This window comes from Rhinolophus sinicus, linkage group LG02 (genome assembly GCF_036562045.2).
Source record: "Rhinolophus sinicus isolate RSC01 linkage group LG02, ASM3656204v1, whole genome shotgun sequence".
NCBI classification, from domain to species: Eukaryota; Metazoa; Chordata; class Mammalia; order Chiroptera; family Rhinolophidae; genus Rhinolophus; species Rhinolophus sinicus.
Window position 1 is genome coordinate 74,307,977 of NC_133752.1, and position 14,792 is coordinate 74,322,768.

General features: G+C 41.4%; 1 protein-coding gene across 17 annotated transcripts in view; it reads left to right on the plus strand.

Annotated features, from left to right (window-relative positions):
* Window positions 1-14,792, plus strand: part of LIMCH1 (LIM and calponin homology domains 1) — a 348,524-nt gene that overhangs the window by 274,340 nt on the left and 59,392 nt on the right. For 10 of the 17 annotated variants that reach the window (XM_074324616.1, XM_074324608.1, XM_074324613.1 and 7 more), the window contains 4 exons: window positions 6,283-6,318; window positions 11,100-11,226; window positions 12,741-12,898; window positions 13,126-13,534. In XM_074324616.1, coding sequence (XP_074180717.1) covers window positions 6,283-6,318; window positions 11,100-11,226; window positions 12,741-12,898; window positions 13,126-13,534 — 730 coding nt within the window. Of the gene's footprint in view, window positions 1-545; window positions 665-773; window positions 886-1,331; window positions 1,593-6,282; window positions 6,319-11,099; window positions 11,227-12,740; window positions 12,899-13,125; window positions 13,535-14,792 lie in introns of all 17 variants that reach the window. The other 7 variants (XM_074324612.1, XM_074324611.1, XM_074324615.1 and 4 more) reach the window with 2 other exon arrangements.

A 14,792-nucleotide genomic window follows, 5' to 3' on the forward strand; every position in this document is an offset into this window, starting at 1 on the left:
CTCCATTCCATCTGCATGATGGGAGCAAAGTGAAGTTCTCCACGGCAGGAGGACCTGCTCATGGCATTCTCCTCCAGGCTTTGTCCTTGAAATCCAAAGGAAAGAGTAGATGGTCCATGACATACAGAGGGCTTTCTTTGGTCTAGACTGTGGGTGACACCATAGAGGAGAACAGACCATAGGTACAGATAACCCAAGCACACCAGAAATACACAGTTGGGGTTTCAGAGGCTGATGGTGATCTGGATGGAAGAGGTAGGAGTGAGTCATTACTGACAAATGCATCCATGAGTCCCTGACTACTGAGGGGGCCATCACTCAACCCCATGGGGACGGTCGTGCCAGCCTTCTTTGACATTTCTCAGGCCCTTGCCAGGGTTCTCATTCCATTATCTCAATCTGAATATGTCATGCTTATTAAGTGGCTTCTGGAAGAAGAGCAACTGAGCTCTCTTAATCTTTCAGGCTCAACGACTTTCACTGTCTCCTTTCATAACTCTTTTTCCTCTTCTCTGTTGACACCATTGCTACTTGATTATCAACAGAACCGTGAATTCTGGCATAGATGACTGTTGCAAAAGGGTCTCGTGGCTGGCTCCTGTGCTGGAGTCCCAGGAGGAACCTGTCTGCAGTTTGGGTGCGAGCCCTAAGAGGACAGAGGAAGGTGAGGAGCCACGGTTCCTCCCTCCCTAGCAGGTGAAGGATGACAGGTGGGATCCAGGCCTCCGGTGTGAATTCTTTCCCAGTAGTAAAGCTGTCCTCTCTGGCTTTAGTTACATCCAAACAGCTGCCACAGGATGGCAAAGAAGAGGAAGAACGAGCTGCTCAAAGAGATTCTGAGATGCCGCCAAAGGCTGAAAGATCCGAGGAGAGCGGCCAGCCACTGTGAGCGCCTTGCCTGCATTCCAGGGTGTGCTGCCTCTGCTGTGTGTGGCTGTTGTGCTCCCCGAAAGCAGCTTACAGCCACAATATGCACTTTGGTGACTGACATGCTGTGGAGTTAAGTAGCTTAAAGGAATGCGCCCATCCCAGTGTCAGAGTTCCGCTTTCAGTGGCCCCTTGGGGTAGAGATTTTAGGCTTTGCATGTGGTTGGTTGCTGGCCAAATTTCATTCTCAGAAATCATGAAAACCAGAAAGGGAAATCTCTTCCCATGTGAGTACCAGTTGCATGATGGAGGCCCACGGTAATTGATACTCAGTTGCTGTATGTGCTGCTCTCTCTATGGACATTGGCTCCTTCTGTCTTGAGTTAATGTCAAGCACGTGATGCTACTGAAAAGATCTTTAGCAATAAGTGGACTTTGACTGGCTGGACTGAATGTTGCCCTAGTTCGTGCCCTCTGGCCTCTGAATGGGAGGCTTTAGGGAGACAAGAGAGCTCGGAGAAGATGACAGCTCCTGCCAGGAGTGACAGTGGACTGAAAAACCAAAGAAAGTTGTATGATTCACAAAAAGATGACATGATGGCCAGGAGAACTGGGAAATCTCTTAGACATATTGGATCCAACCCAAACCAGTTCCTTCCAGTTCCATTTGCAAAGCAACAGGATGTGGAAGAATCTTCCAAGGGTCCACGGAAGAAAGATAAGAGGTCAGAAGACTATCCTGTGCCATTGTGACTTTGTTTCTCCAGCCTGAGTCTTGATCCATGCTTTGAATATGTTTTTAATGCATTATGGTACATCAATGCCACTTACTGGGTATTGCTTAAAGAAACGAGATGATAAAAATTGGCGCAGTCTGCCAAGAATGTGTTTTCCTTTTTTGCATGCAGGCAGGTGTGGAAAAAACAGTTGAGTTGTGAATTTTCTTGTTAAACGTTCTCTCTGACTCTCATCTTGTGTGCATCCGAAATGGGAAACTTATTTCTTCCTAGCTCACATAGAAGCCTTTGTATAAAGCAGTTGAACTTCTTTCTGACCTACTTGATTCCACTTTGGCTCTAGGAGGGACTTCTAGTCTAAAGAAGATGTCTACCACTTATAAAATTTGTAATTTAATTTAATTTCAACATTAGTAAACAGTATTCTCTAGAGGTAGAACTTCTATTCCATACCATGACTTGATTTAAAATGAAGACTAGGGAAATACTAATCCTGGGGTTCATGGTCTGGTTTAAGGTCCTATACATCGAAGCGTCTGTTGTTATTGAATGAGTGATATATTTTTGTTAAAAGTGTGGTCTGTGTGATCCATGTACGGCAAGGGAGTGTTTTTGCATAATTATAAGCTCCACTGAAAAACAGGTGATGCAGTTCTGCTTCAGGAAGGGCCTTGATGGTAGTGGGACAGAGGGTGGAGTGCGGAGCAGGGAGAACCTTAAGTAATTCCAAAATGTTCACATTAATATTCGAGCCATCGTTATCATCTGGATTTAATGTGCTTTACAGTCTTCTGAATCATGATAAGAATACCACAGTAGAGCTTTTCTATAACACTGGTTTCAGGGAGCAGGGGTAATATCCGTGCTCTGCTTTATAGCTGTCGAGTGCTTTGTGGCCCTTTCAAAGTGTGTCTGCTCCCTCTAGCTCACCTTCTCCTGTGAATTCACAGGAAGGTTGAATTGGTGTTAGCTCCGTTTCACAGATGGAAAGCCTGATGAAGAGAGAAGTTAAGTGAATGGATCACACCTGGATATCAGATGGTTAGGGCTGGTTAAAGCTGATTAGTGACAGAAGGCCTGCCTGGCCCACCAGAATCACTCACTCCAGATGCCCTGATGTGGCTTGACCCTGGAGCAATGGGCTACTGTAAAGCAAGTCAGAATGAAAGGAAAGAAGGACGTGAGGCCTACAGCTGCCTACTACATACATGCTAGGTGCTTTCCCATTTACTGACTCCGCCTACAACCTTTGAGAGTAAGAATTTTCATCTACATTTTGCAATTAGGAACCTGAGGCCCACGTTCACATAGCTGGTAATTACAATCCAAGATTCAAACCCAGCTCTATCTGAGTGGAAAGCCACGGCCCCACTGCAGAGCGTTGTCTACACAAGTTGCTAGAGGAAACGGTGGAAGTCTGAAGAAATCCCTGTCATTCTTGTCATTCCCTTTGTTTGTGATTCAGAAAGATTCCTCTTAATATTCAGATGGGAATGAATGGCTAGTTTGAGCATAAGGAGATATAGTGAGATTCATTGTGTGACACAATTGTGTAATAGAGCAAGCACATACCTTGGGAATTTATTTTCCTTTCAGCAAATATTTATTGAGTAATTACTATGTGTAAAATACTGTGCTGAGTGCTAGGGGAGAATCTTAAATGAGCAATAAACCAATTTTTCCCTCTCACTTCAAATGAAGCTTCTGCTAGTGCACTGTCATGCAGGGTGTCAGGCGGCGTCTCTAGTCCCGCTCCCCACATAAGAACACAGGATATGGCTCGGCCAAAAAGGAACACCCACGGAGCCATAGATAGGGGAGTCGTACCACTATCGTCTTGCTGGCGGCTGGGTTGGAGACACAGGAAGTGGGAGCCGCACGATCCACAAACTGCCGTCCACTTCTCTGCCAACCAACCTCACTTGCTAACTGCAATCCGCTGCTTGCCAGCCACCATTATCTGCTAGCGCAGCCACAGCAGTTACATTAGTGGCCAATGACTCACTGGTTACAGCTGACGGCCAACTAGCCACAGCTGATGGCCATCCAATCACAGTTGATGGCCATTTGCTACCTGAGCCAGCACCTTTCCATGTGAGGCCGAGAGCCTGGAAACTGCACTCCTGGCTCTGTCCCCACATGCACAATATGGAAATATATGACCAGTGAATTATTGATTCTGAAGTGCTTTATTAGTGCTGGGAGTTACATAAATGCAATCAATAGGTACACAGAATATTCCCTTTATCTTTCTAAATACCCCTAGCCTCACAATTCAATTTTATTAATTGATTTTTTTTTTTTTTAGGATGCTTATACCAATTGTGATTTGCCTGGCCAATTTTGTACCTCATAGCCTATTGACTCACTATTTTGCATTTTAAAAACATCTCTTTATTAGCTACTTTTTAACTTACTACTTTTCAATTGTCCCCTAGGACAATTGGGAAAGCTATTTGAAGTCCAAGTTCTAATTATGTTCTCCTTAACAGCAAAGACAGTTCTGCTTAAATTGATGCCCTCCTAACGCTAATAAATTAGTCTGCGAGGTAATTCCTTAAATCCATAAGTGTATAGTAAAGGAATAAATGAAGTTTATCTTCAGAAACTGCTCTATTCTTTCCATTTCAATTTTCAGACTATCCAATAAGTACTGAATAAGTACTTATTGAGGGCCTACTCTGGTCACTATTCAGGGAACCCCAAAAGAGAAATCCTTGCCTTGATGGATCTTAAATTTTAGGGTAAATCTACATTTGTTGGCAGAGATGTCCACAAAATGCTATGTTTTGTGTAGAAGCAATTTAAATTCAAATACATCCCACATGCAACAACATAGCTGAACCTCATAAACAAAATGTGCTAAAGAAGCCAAACTCAAAAGAGTACACACTGTATGGGTCAGTTTATATAGTACACAACACTCAATGCTAATCTATGGTTATGTTTGGTTTGTGAAAATTCATTTAGGTGTATGTGCTATATGCACGTTCCGTATGTATGTTATACTTCAATCAAACATGAACAAAAATATTCAAATAGAGACACAAAAACACCAACTATTAAATTAATTGGTTATTTCTAGATTAACCATCCATTAGGAATGACTTCTCAGCTCTCCTCGATAGATAATTTAGAAAATACTATATTTGAATAAGTGTATTCCAATAGGCCTGTTAATTAACTGGGAAACATTTATCTAACCTTCAGAATTGACATTGCTTCTGCTGCTCTGGATGTGCTGGAATCAACTGGTCATCTGCTTCAGTGTAGTGGTGTTTTTGGACAATTGGGTGTATTAGGTTAAACTTCAGCACCTTCTGAAACTATCCCCTGGAGAAACAGAAAAAGAGTCTTTACTGCCAGAACAGGAACATCCACAAACCCTTTCCTCATTGTGTTTTTTGGCCATTTCCAGAGACTTCTACGTTTTTGCCCTGGTGTGGTTGCCTTCACTGTGAATGAAAATAATTATCAAAGAATGCAGACTGTTCTAGAATGATAAAAGCGTAAGAGTGAAGGGTGTGTGTGTGTGTGTGTTTGTGTGGGTGTGTGTAAACCCACGTATTCTGGGGTGTTTTCCCTAAGATTATAGGAAGAGGCCTTCAGAAATTAATCTTTTTCCTATAGTAAACTGTTATGAAACTAAACATGGGATCAGGTAATTTCTGCTGAAAACGTCAAAATTTAATTTATTGGAAACTAAAAGCAGAACATTTTTTTTGCCTTACTTAAGTAATTCTTTGTCTGCCTTCAGAGTGCAGAAATGAACAGCCAAGGCTTTCAGGGCATAGCAAAGAAATTTCCCTTAAAATTCCCCTTTGCTAAGGCGACAGTCATTTGTGGAAGCTGCTTTTTTAAATGTACTTAAAATAATGCCTTTATAATGTTCTAATATTTTTTTCTTACTTGACCTTTTTCTTTGCTTTATCAGACACATTATAACTTAAAGTGCCTATAGCATAGAGGGTACAATTTTGTAGATCAAAATAATCAGAAGAATATAAAAGATTGTAAAAAAAACTTTGAATTTTCAAGTGATGGAATATCATCCAAGTCTGGTTTGGATTAAGGCTGCCAGTTTTCTAGGAATTGTGGTTTTTGTCAAATGCATGTGGAAAGCACTGATTGGGGTTCTGGTTGGAGTTCTGGTTTGCTTTCGGAAAACTGCAGAAACACTCTTTGATGTCATTTGTGCAAATGCATTAACACGTCAGGGAAAGGGTCAGTAAGAGCATGCTTCTATGTTGAATGTCCATTACAGCCCATTACGGCTGAACATAAAAGCATGAACAGTTTAACTGTTTGTGAATAACCCTAATGCAGGCTTGGATTTTTTTAAGCTGCTTTCTCTAAACATTGTGGATTGCACCTAAGCCTTTCTATGTTTATATTAAACAGATTCTTTTCTGTGTGGGTAGCGTGGTAATTATTTTCATTTCTCCTCTGTGTTTTAATGCAAATTTTGCATTCTTTGGAACTGTGAAGACTTTTCTTTCATTTTCAGCAGTTCATGAATATTGCTCATTGTACAATTGCTAATTGTAATTCTCTTCCAGTATGATCAGCAAAAAAGGTTTGACACACATACATGTCACCAGCAGTTTTTCTTTTCAGCTTGGTTATAGTGTTAACCTTCTGTCTTGCCAATCGTCTAATTTTGTATTTGGTCTTATAGATACGGTCCGAGAACTGCTGTGTCTGATGACGCAGAGTAAGTTGTCTTGTATTCGTAGGAATACATTAATTACTAGCCTAAACTGCATGCCTTCAGTACTTACCACTAATGGAAATGCAATTAATGCAACAGCGAACTGAATAGCTAATTGACTTGTGCAGTCTCAGAAAAGCACTTGAAGATGGAATGCAGAACATATGTTCTGTGCAGGAGAGATGAATGAAAAAGCAACTGAAGCATGATTCTAATATGCAGCTGCTGCTTAAAACTTAACATTTGCTTTTCATAGATGGAGCATGTTAAAGTTGTTCTTGTTACCATTTGGATGTTGGTACTCCTTCTGAACCACAGAATTATTAAAAGGGCATTCTGTGTTTTGCATTTAATTCTTGATATGTTTAGGGCTTGGAGTTAACAAAGAGGCAGTCATTTTCATAGCCACATTTTTTTAAGCTAAGAAAATAAATCCTAAACCACTAATTGTAGATTCAGAAGCCCAAGTTCCTCCCGGATTGGAGTAATATAAACTGTGGGATGCTTGAGACCAAATCATTGGGGTTTCAGTCAAGTTCCATGGCAGAGCAAGGGGTCAAGATGTAAAACAGGACTTGGGCTTCCTCTCCCTGCTATTTGGTTTCCATTCCTCTCAGAGACTCATTCCCCATCCGCTGTCTCACCTCCAAATTTGAGAAGAATCCGTACTCTCCCATCTGTGACCACTTTAACTCCATTTCAGAAATGGATTTTCCATACACAGAGGATTCTGAAATGAATATCCAAGGCAAAAGTTTTTGTAGCCAAATATTAGCTTCCTCAGATTTGAGTATCTTGTGTTTTAAGAAACATGACTAATATCTAATTCCAACATTAGTCGCCTCTGAACCTGATGTCTGTCCTCCGAGAGGCAGCTCGTGGCCCCATGGGCGTCTGGGCTGACAGAAGTGGTCACTGGCACGCTTTGTCCCCATCTTGCTGTTCTGAGCCATAGTTTCAAGTCACATAGTGAGGGGTCCAAACAGCAGTGTCAGACACACAAATTATCTCCAACAGTGACGATGAGCGCTAGCCCAAAATTTGCTGTTTTCAAATTGTGCTTTTTCCACGTTCATGTTTAGGGCATCAGCTCCGTTCGTACTCTCGGCTCTAAGCAGTCTGACTCTTGCACCAACGATACCAGTTTCCGGTGTACGCTCTGTGATTGCTTTGTTAGCCTGACATACAGAAGCACACTCATGTCTCAAAACCCAAACCAACTTCAGCCTGAGCTTGACTGACTGCATGGAGTTAAAGAGTCTATAAAATTGAGCCCTGGTTATTATTACTTTTAAAATCTGTAGTGGCAATATTTAATATTCACTGAAAGGAGGACTGCATAAAATTGATAGGCAAAACACTACTTTGATTTGGTTAGAAAAAAGATTTTGATAGAATGGATTTATTCTTCATCAGTGCAAAGCTGCTGTTCAATTTGCCTAAGAAAGCTGTTTGGGAAACCCTAAAAAGTAAAAGAAAAAAGCTATATTAAAAAGCTTTCAGATTGTGCCTGTACCTGAATATGAAAGCTCACCCACAGAAGTTAATGATTTTTTTTTTTAAGCAGTTAGATTGGGGACACCCTTCTCTCCTAAATTTACAAAAAGCAGCCATATAGAATAAGGAGGGTAGAAGGAACTTCTTTCCCAGACGTCTTATCTGGGAATACCAAAAGCCCAAATTTCCTTCTTGGAGTAGACATAATTTACATGAAACCATGTGGGGAACAAAATAAAAAGTTCATATCAGAAGTTTATTTTTTAAATAGAAATTCATAATGTATTTAGTTTATTCCCTCACTATCTCCCTTTTTCAAAATCTTTAAGGGCAATTATTGGCACAGACTCTATTCATAATTGACACATTCTTAAAATACAGCCCAATCAAAAAAAGATGTGCCCTTTAAGGAAAATGCAGGTCAGGGGCAGACCTACCACACAGGCAAATAGAAATTTCCGCCTCCTGGCAAGCCAAGAATGTTTCCATAGATTTAGTTTCACCTTCTTGCCCTTTTCTTTACTTCCACACACTTCCTCTTCCAACACTCTCCCCACCAAAGGAGCCTGTACACTGTAAGAGCCAGAGGCCATTTTATTCTTAATTCCCTTACCTTCGACTTGGCCCAGAAACAATTTCCAGGCTCCCCTTGAGGTAATTTAATCCTGGACCTCAAAAATGCCAACGCACCACCAAGGGACACTCCTGGGCTCAGCAGCCTAGATCCCCTGTCCCAACAGCCCAAGGACAGGGCTTGCTGTGCTGGAAAGCACAGGTTTTGTGCAAGTCGCGTTCATATTTTGGAAGCTGGGCTTCTCCAGGATCCCCCTAGCCCATCCCGAGACACACACGTCTTCATTGTGGAGGCTGAGTCCAGCCTCTGAATTAGAGAACATTTTCTGAGTAGTGGTTCAGCCCATTTTCTGTCTAGAATGATCAATTCTCAACTTGCTTAGTTCCTTTTTTTGAAATGGCATAAAAGTATTGCTCATAAGTTTAGTTTCTCTTTTGGTCAGTTTGCTTGTATTTCTTTAAAAAAAAAAACCCAATGCTGGGAAAAAATAGTATTTCCTGGTATAGGAGAGGGCAAACAAGAGTTTCTTTTTTTGTTTCTCTAAACAGCTTTTGGCCACATTTGGGCTGAGGCAGTTAGACCTTCATGAAGGTGGGAACGGAGATAAGAAGCAAGGACAGAGGCAATTCTGAAGGCTTGTTTCTGTCCTTTCCATGCCCATCAACTGAGATAACCATTTCCCAATCCTGGAGAAGGCTGCTGTTTTCTTTCTGGAGTCCCAGAAGCCACCCATTGTGGCCTAAACCAAAATTCTGCCCTGTGGAAATTATAGATGGCAAAGTTGAAGGAAAGAACCTTCTTTCTCTCCCATAATCTGCCAACTACTGAGTAGACTATGAGCAAGTCTCAGCTCAGAGAGGTTTCTGTCTTCTAAGATCTTTGCAAAGGCTGTGAATTGCCTTAAAAGATGAACTGAGTGAATTCAATATAGAGGTAAAGGTTTTTTTTTTAAAACTGAGAGGAGAATGGGATGAATTTTCATCTCTTTCTGGAAAGCCTACTTAAGGGAATTTTGATCCTTGAAGTTTAAAAAACATGGGTTAGACTTTTCTACCTAACTCTGCAAATTCTTAAATCTCTCCTAAACAACATGAATAAATAGTATAAAATAAGTTTAAAATCACAGTCCCTCCTGCCTCTTGAGGACTGCCATTTATCTTTCAGGAAGGCACAGCTGCCACAATCAACACTACCCACTGAGTAAGTGGAGGCAGCTCCGCACGGTGGTTTGTCATATCTGAGCTAAGAGGACCTCAGATAAAAGTCCTTCTATGCAGTCAGATTATTAGAATACTCTTGGGGAAGACAGATTACAAGTCCAGTCTTCAGATTTAGCTCTCTTAGGTCAGCCTTAAATTGTCTAACATCTAGAGAGAGGGGAGAGGCACCTACATACTCTTGCAGATTTATTTCGAGTGGACTGAAACGAAGGTGGGCAGCCACCTTCCAGTGAGCTGCCTGCTAAGGAACCCACTAGCATCCAGTGATGCTGCCACTGTCATTGTCTGGCCATGGCGACAACAGTTTTGGACATTACTGATGATGTCTGGAATTAGTTGGTGTCTAAGTGCATGACTTTTCTTTTTCTTTGTGTGAAGCTGGCTTCAAAAACAGACTATCACAGTTCTTCTGTCCTTAAAAGTTAACAGTGAACTTTAAAGGGGCCTCCATATTTTGATTTTGGCACTATGTAACGCATTTGGTCCCAGAGCTCATTTCTTTTAAGAGGGGAAAAAGGATTTTGCTTTGGTTTTTATTTCTGTTTTCATCTTGCTGCTTCAGCTTTTGCTGTAACAAAGGTCTATGTGAGCATCATAGAAATCGCCCTATGGTTTTGCCCACCCTTTAATAAGCTCCTATAGAATATATCAATTATATGTATAGACAGAGGGTTTTAAGAAATTGTTTTCCCTTTTTTCTTTTAAAAGAGTAAATTCAGAAGTAACCTGACAAAAAAGTAAAATGTTCATGAGAATATTAGGATACAAAGTATATACTGATTTATATATTTTATTCCTTAATCTTACTATGAAATATCTGATTTTCCTGATTCCAAGATGTCAACAATTGCACTATTGATTTACAGACAGTTTTACAGGAAATAGAGACAACCACATAAACGTATGCATCACTAATGCATAGTTGTTGGCTGCTTCCAAAATTCAGAAACTAATACAATACGGCCTTAGGACCATATGATATTTTTTTGGAAATGGAGAAGTTACCTTAGTTAATATATAATAAAAAACATTTAAGCCAGATCTTTACACAAGAAGCATTTTCTGTAAAAAAAAAAAAAAAAAAAAAAAGTTTCGCTTCATGGAACACTACCCTCCCCCTTTTAGTTCTCTTTTTTATTTTCTAATGCATTTCCAAATGAGAGGAGCCCAGAGTGTCATATGCCTTTTCCTAGATCTTCTTTAAGCATATTTTGGCACCTACATATAAAAATTACATTGACCTGATGCAGCCACCGCTGAAGACAAAAAATGGTCACATTGGGCTTTTGCTGCAAAAGAAGAGGTGGGGGTGCTGGCATGCTCGCCTCTGGCTGAGGGAGGGAACAAACAGCCATCAGGGAGCTGCCTGAAAGAGGACCGGTTTTCCAAGTGAAATAGCGCCCCCACGCAGCAGAACGTCCCAGAATATGCAGAGATGTGACGAGGGGGCTCTGATCCCGGTCCATTTTTGTTTCTGCTCTCTCCACACCTAGGAGCACGAGTATGTTTGACGTGCGGTGTGAGGAGGAGGCCGCAGTGCAGCCGCACAGCAGGGCCCGCCAGGAGCAGCTGCAGCTAATAAATAACCAGCTACGGGAAGAGGACGACAAATGGCAAGATGTGAGTGCCGGCCAAGGCCGCGGGCGGCAGGGAGGCTGCCCAGCAGGATGGGTTAGAGGCCCTTTGGAGCAGAAAATCAGGTGGGGTGGGTAGACTTGGACGTGAAAGCCAGACAGGGGAAGGGAGCCCCTGGAGGATTTCAAACAGCGACACAGTTAATGTGGGAATTAAAGGAAGGTTAATAGCAACATGAAGGGTGAGGAGTGAATGACACAGGCAAGTACCCTTGCTAGAAGTTTGGCCACAAAGGAGAGGGGAACTGGAGGGAGTCCACTGGCATGGGATGTAGAATTGAGGATGTACTGTCTTTTGAGATTATATATTTGAAACTGATAATGATGATGACAAAAATCCCTGCCAACATTGAAAGTGTACCAGTGGCAGGCACTGTTCTAAGTGTCTTGCATGTAATAATTCTTTAATCCTCTTAGTAACTCAGTGAGCTAGCAACTATTATCACCTCAATTCCACAGATGGGTCCCAGAACAGCTAAGTAACTTGCCCAAAATCACACTGCTAGTGAGTAAGAGACCCAGGATTCGAACTAGGAAAGGAAGGCTCCAGGGCCTGATGAAGCCCTTGAGATTGTCTGTATGCTGAGAGCAAAGAGCCAGGGCAGGGGAAGAGCTTGACAATAGGGGTGAGAGGAGGGAGAGTGGATTATTTAATTTCATCTTCACCGAGTACTCTGAGATAGCCATTGCCATTAGTCAAAAATGTTAACTTCTCCAAAGTCAATGAAATGTAGTAATATTTATTTCTACTATATATTGAGCACTTACAATGTGCCTGGCACCTTATATATACTATCTCATTTCACCCTCACAACAGGCTTGTCAGAGTAGGTGTTATTATCATCTTTACTTTAGAGAAGAGGAAACTGAGGTACAGAGACGCTGAAAAACCAAAGCCTGAGATGCCAAAGCATGGAAGAGAGAGAGCTAGGGTTATTTCCCACAGCCGAAATCCCACCCATCTGACTCTAGAAGCCTAACTCTTCGTCATTATGCTATAAGTGCCTAGGATTCGTGGTGAGATTGTTGTAAGGATCAGAAGAATTAATCCATGTAGAATCATCAGTTCTGTAAGACCCCAAAGCCAATTTTTTTCTGCCTTTTCTTCCTTCCCTGAGGACATTGTGGAGGCCTGTGGTTAATTCCTACCATTGTACTGTCAGCAAGTTCATTCACAATGCAGACGTCATAAATAGCAAGAAATGAAATCCCCTGGCGAAGCAATACTTTAAAATTTGGCAACTGACATGAAATGTGATTGCAAATTTCACATTGCCATGTTTAAATAAATGTGCTACCCTGCTATGGATAATGTAGATGTATCTGAAAGTTTTTTGCCTTTGAAGCATTCCTGTTCCAACCAGACATTGGATTGTGTGGGAATGCCCTAGCATAGTGTCTGGCCCATATTCAGTGCTCACTAAACTCTGAGGAGTAAAAATGGAATTATGTGCAAGCCTGAAAAAGTATGTTCTGTTTACACCAAATCCACCCCCACAGGATCTGGCACGTTGGAAAAGCCGTAGAAGAAGTGCTTCTCAGGACTTAATCAAGAAAGAGGAAGAAAGGAAAAAAATGGAGAAGTTACTGGCTGGGGAAGATGGGACAAGTGAACGAAGGAAAAGCATCAAAACCTACAGAGAAATTGTTCAAGAAAAGTGGGTTCTTTCTGTTGTTGTTGTTGTTGTTGTTGTTTAATGTCAATATTATCTAGCTGTGCTTTTTCTAAAAATTGTTGGTTATCACAAAGGCTCTGACACCAATATTATACACTTCTTGTGCTGTTCCTTCAGCTCTGCCTTGGTTCCTACCAATGTCATCTTTGCAATTTTTGTGACTCTTGTTGACTTTGTTATTGCTTCTGTCTCCCATGCCTATCCTTTAGGGAGCGGAGAGAGAGGGAATTGCATGAGGCGTATAAGAATGCACGGTCCCAGGAGGAGGCAGAGGGGATCCTTCAACAGTACATAGAGAGGTTCACCATCAGCGAGGCTGTTCTTGAACGCTTGGAGATGCCAAAAATCCTGGAAAGAAGCCATTCAACAGAGCCAAACTTATCCCCCTTCCTGACTGACCCCAGCCCCATGAAATACCTGCGGCAACAGTCACTGCCTCCACCCAAATTCACTGCCACTGTGGAAACCACCATCGCTCGTACCAGCATCCTGGATACCAGCATGTCAGCAGGCAGTGGGTCTCCAAGCAAAACTGTCACTCCCAAAGCAGTGCCTATGCTGACACCCAAGCCTTACTCCCAGCCCAAAAATTCTCAAGAAGTTTTGAAGACCTTTAAGGTAGGATGAGTTCCTTAAGAGTAGAACCAAAACTGAACTCCAGTTAGTCAAGAGGAAGAAGCGTCTTGTCTCAAGAAAATGCAATTATTTTCTTTCGGTTGCAAAAGAAAATGCAAACATAAGCAAAATATATTAGAAAGAAGAAAAGAAAAGCAAACTGTTAACATTTACATTTGCAAAGTTGATGTGACTCCAAGAATTGTTTTGCAAATGATTAAGGGCTAGGTGGTTCCCCTCAATTCCTGCTGTTAATACTGATGGGCTCCAATGAGACTGAGTGTTTAGTCATTTCCATGAGCAAAATCTATCTTCTAATTTGATGTAATGGCATGGTCTCTTTATAGTGCTGGCCACAAACCCTAATGTAGTAACACCCTAGGTATCTCCAACTATCTGGAGATATTGCAAATTCTTCAAAACAAAATTTGAATTAGTTTGGTTTAAATAGAAGTATATACATCTACCTTTCTTTTAGCAAGTCACTGACATTATATCCAAAATGATGCTACAGTCGAAAAAAATAATACAGGTAACACATGAAAATATGCAGTATTCTTGGTCCTCAAGTGAAATAGATATTTAAAATATTTTTAAGTGGAAAGAAACTAGGTTGTTGTTTACCAATGAATGTGTAAAATAGTGTTCCAGAACCAAAGAATCTATGATAACCAAACATCCTTTCACTTTCTCAAATTCCAGTATTTTCCCTCACATTTTGAGGAGGCACTCATCGTTTGTCTAAGCTCTCTTGACTACAAAGAAAAATCAGTTCTCATTGTCCCTACACACCACATGGGTGTGTAATGGAAGACACAGGTGGAATTCCTCACTAGCAGAATGGAGGTGTGACTGTACAGGAAATTTGCTTAACCAAACTAACTGAGCGATGTGACGCTGGGTATCTTCCCTATTGACTTAAAAGGAACCAAACCATACTTCCTGACTTTTGTTTAAATAACTCTGAATGTATCTTTAAGATCTGTGCCTTAGGCTTTGCTAGAACAAAAGAAAAATGCTGCGGCTGCCTCATCTGGCTGTGGCTGAATTGAGATGTTTGTCCCTTAAAGGACAGGGGCTGTGTGTTTGTTGTTCACAGCTTCATCCTGAGAGCCTGGCATAGGTACCCAGGACACAGTTGGCACTCAGCAGGTGTTTATTGAATAAATACATTAATTTTTCCTGAGAAGATGAGCTATTCATCATGGAGACTCACGCATGTGCTCACACGTGCTCGGCAGCTCACCCAAGTACTTCACAG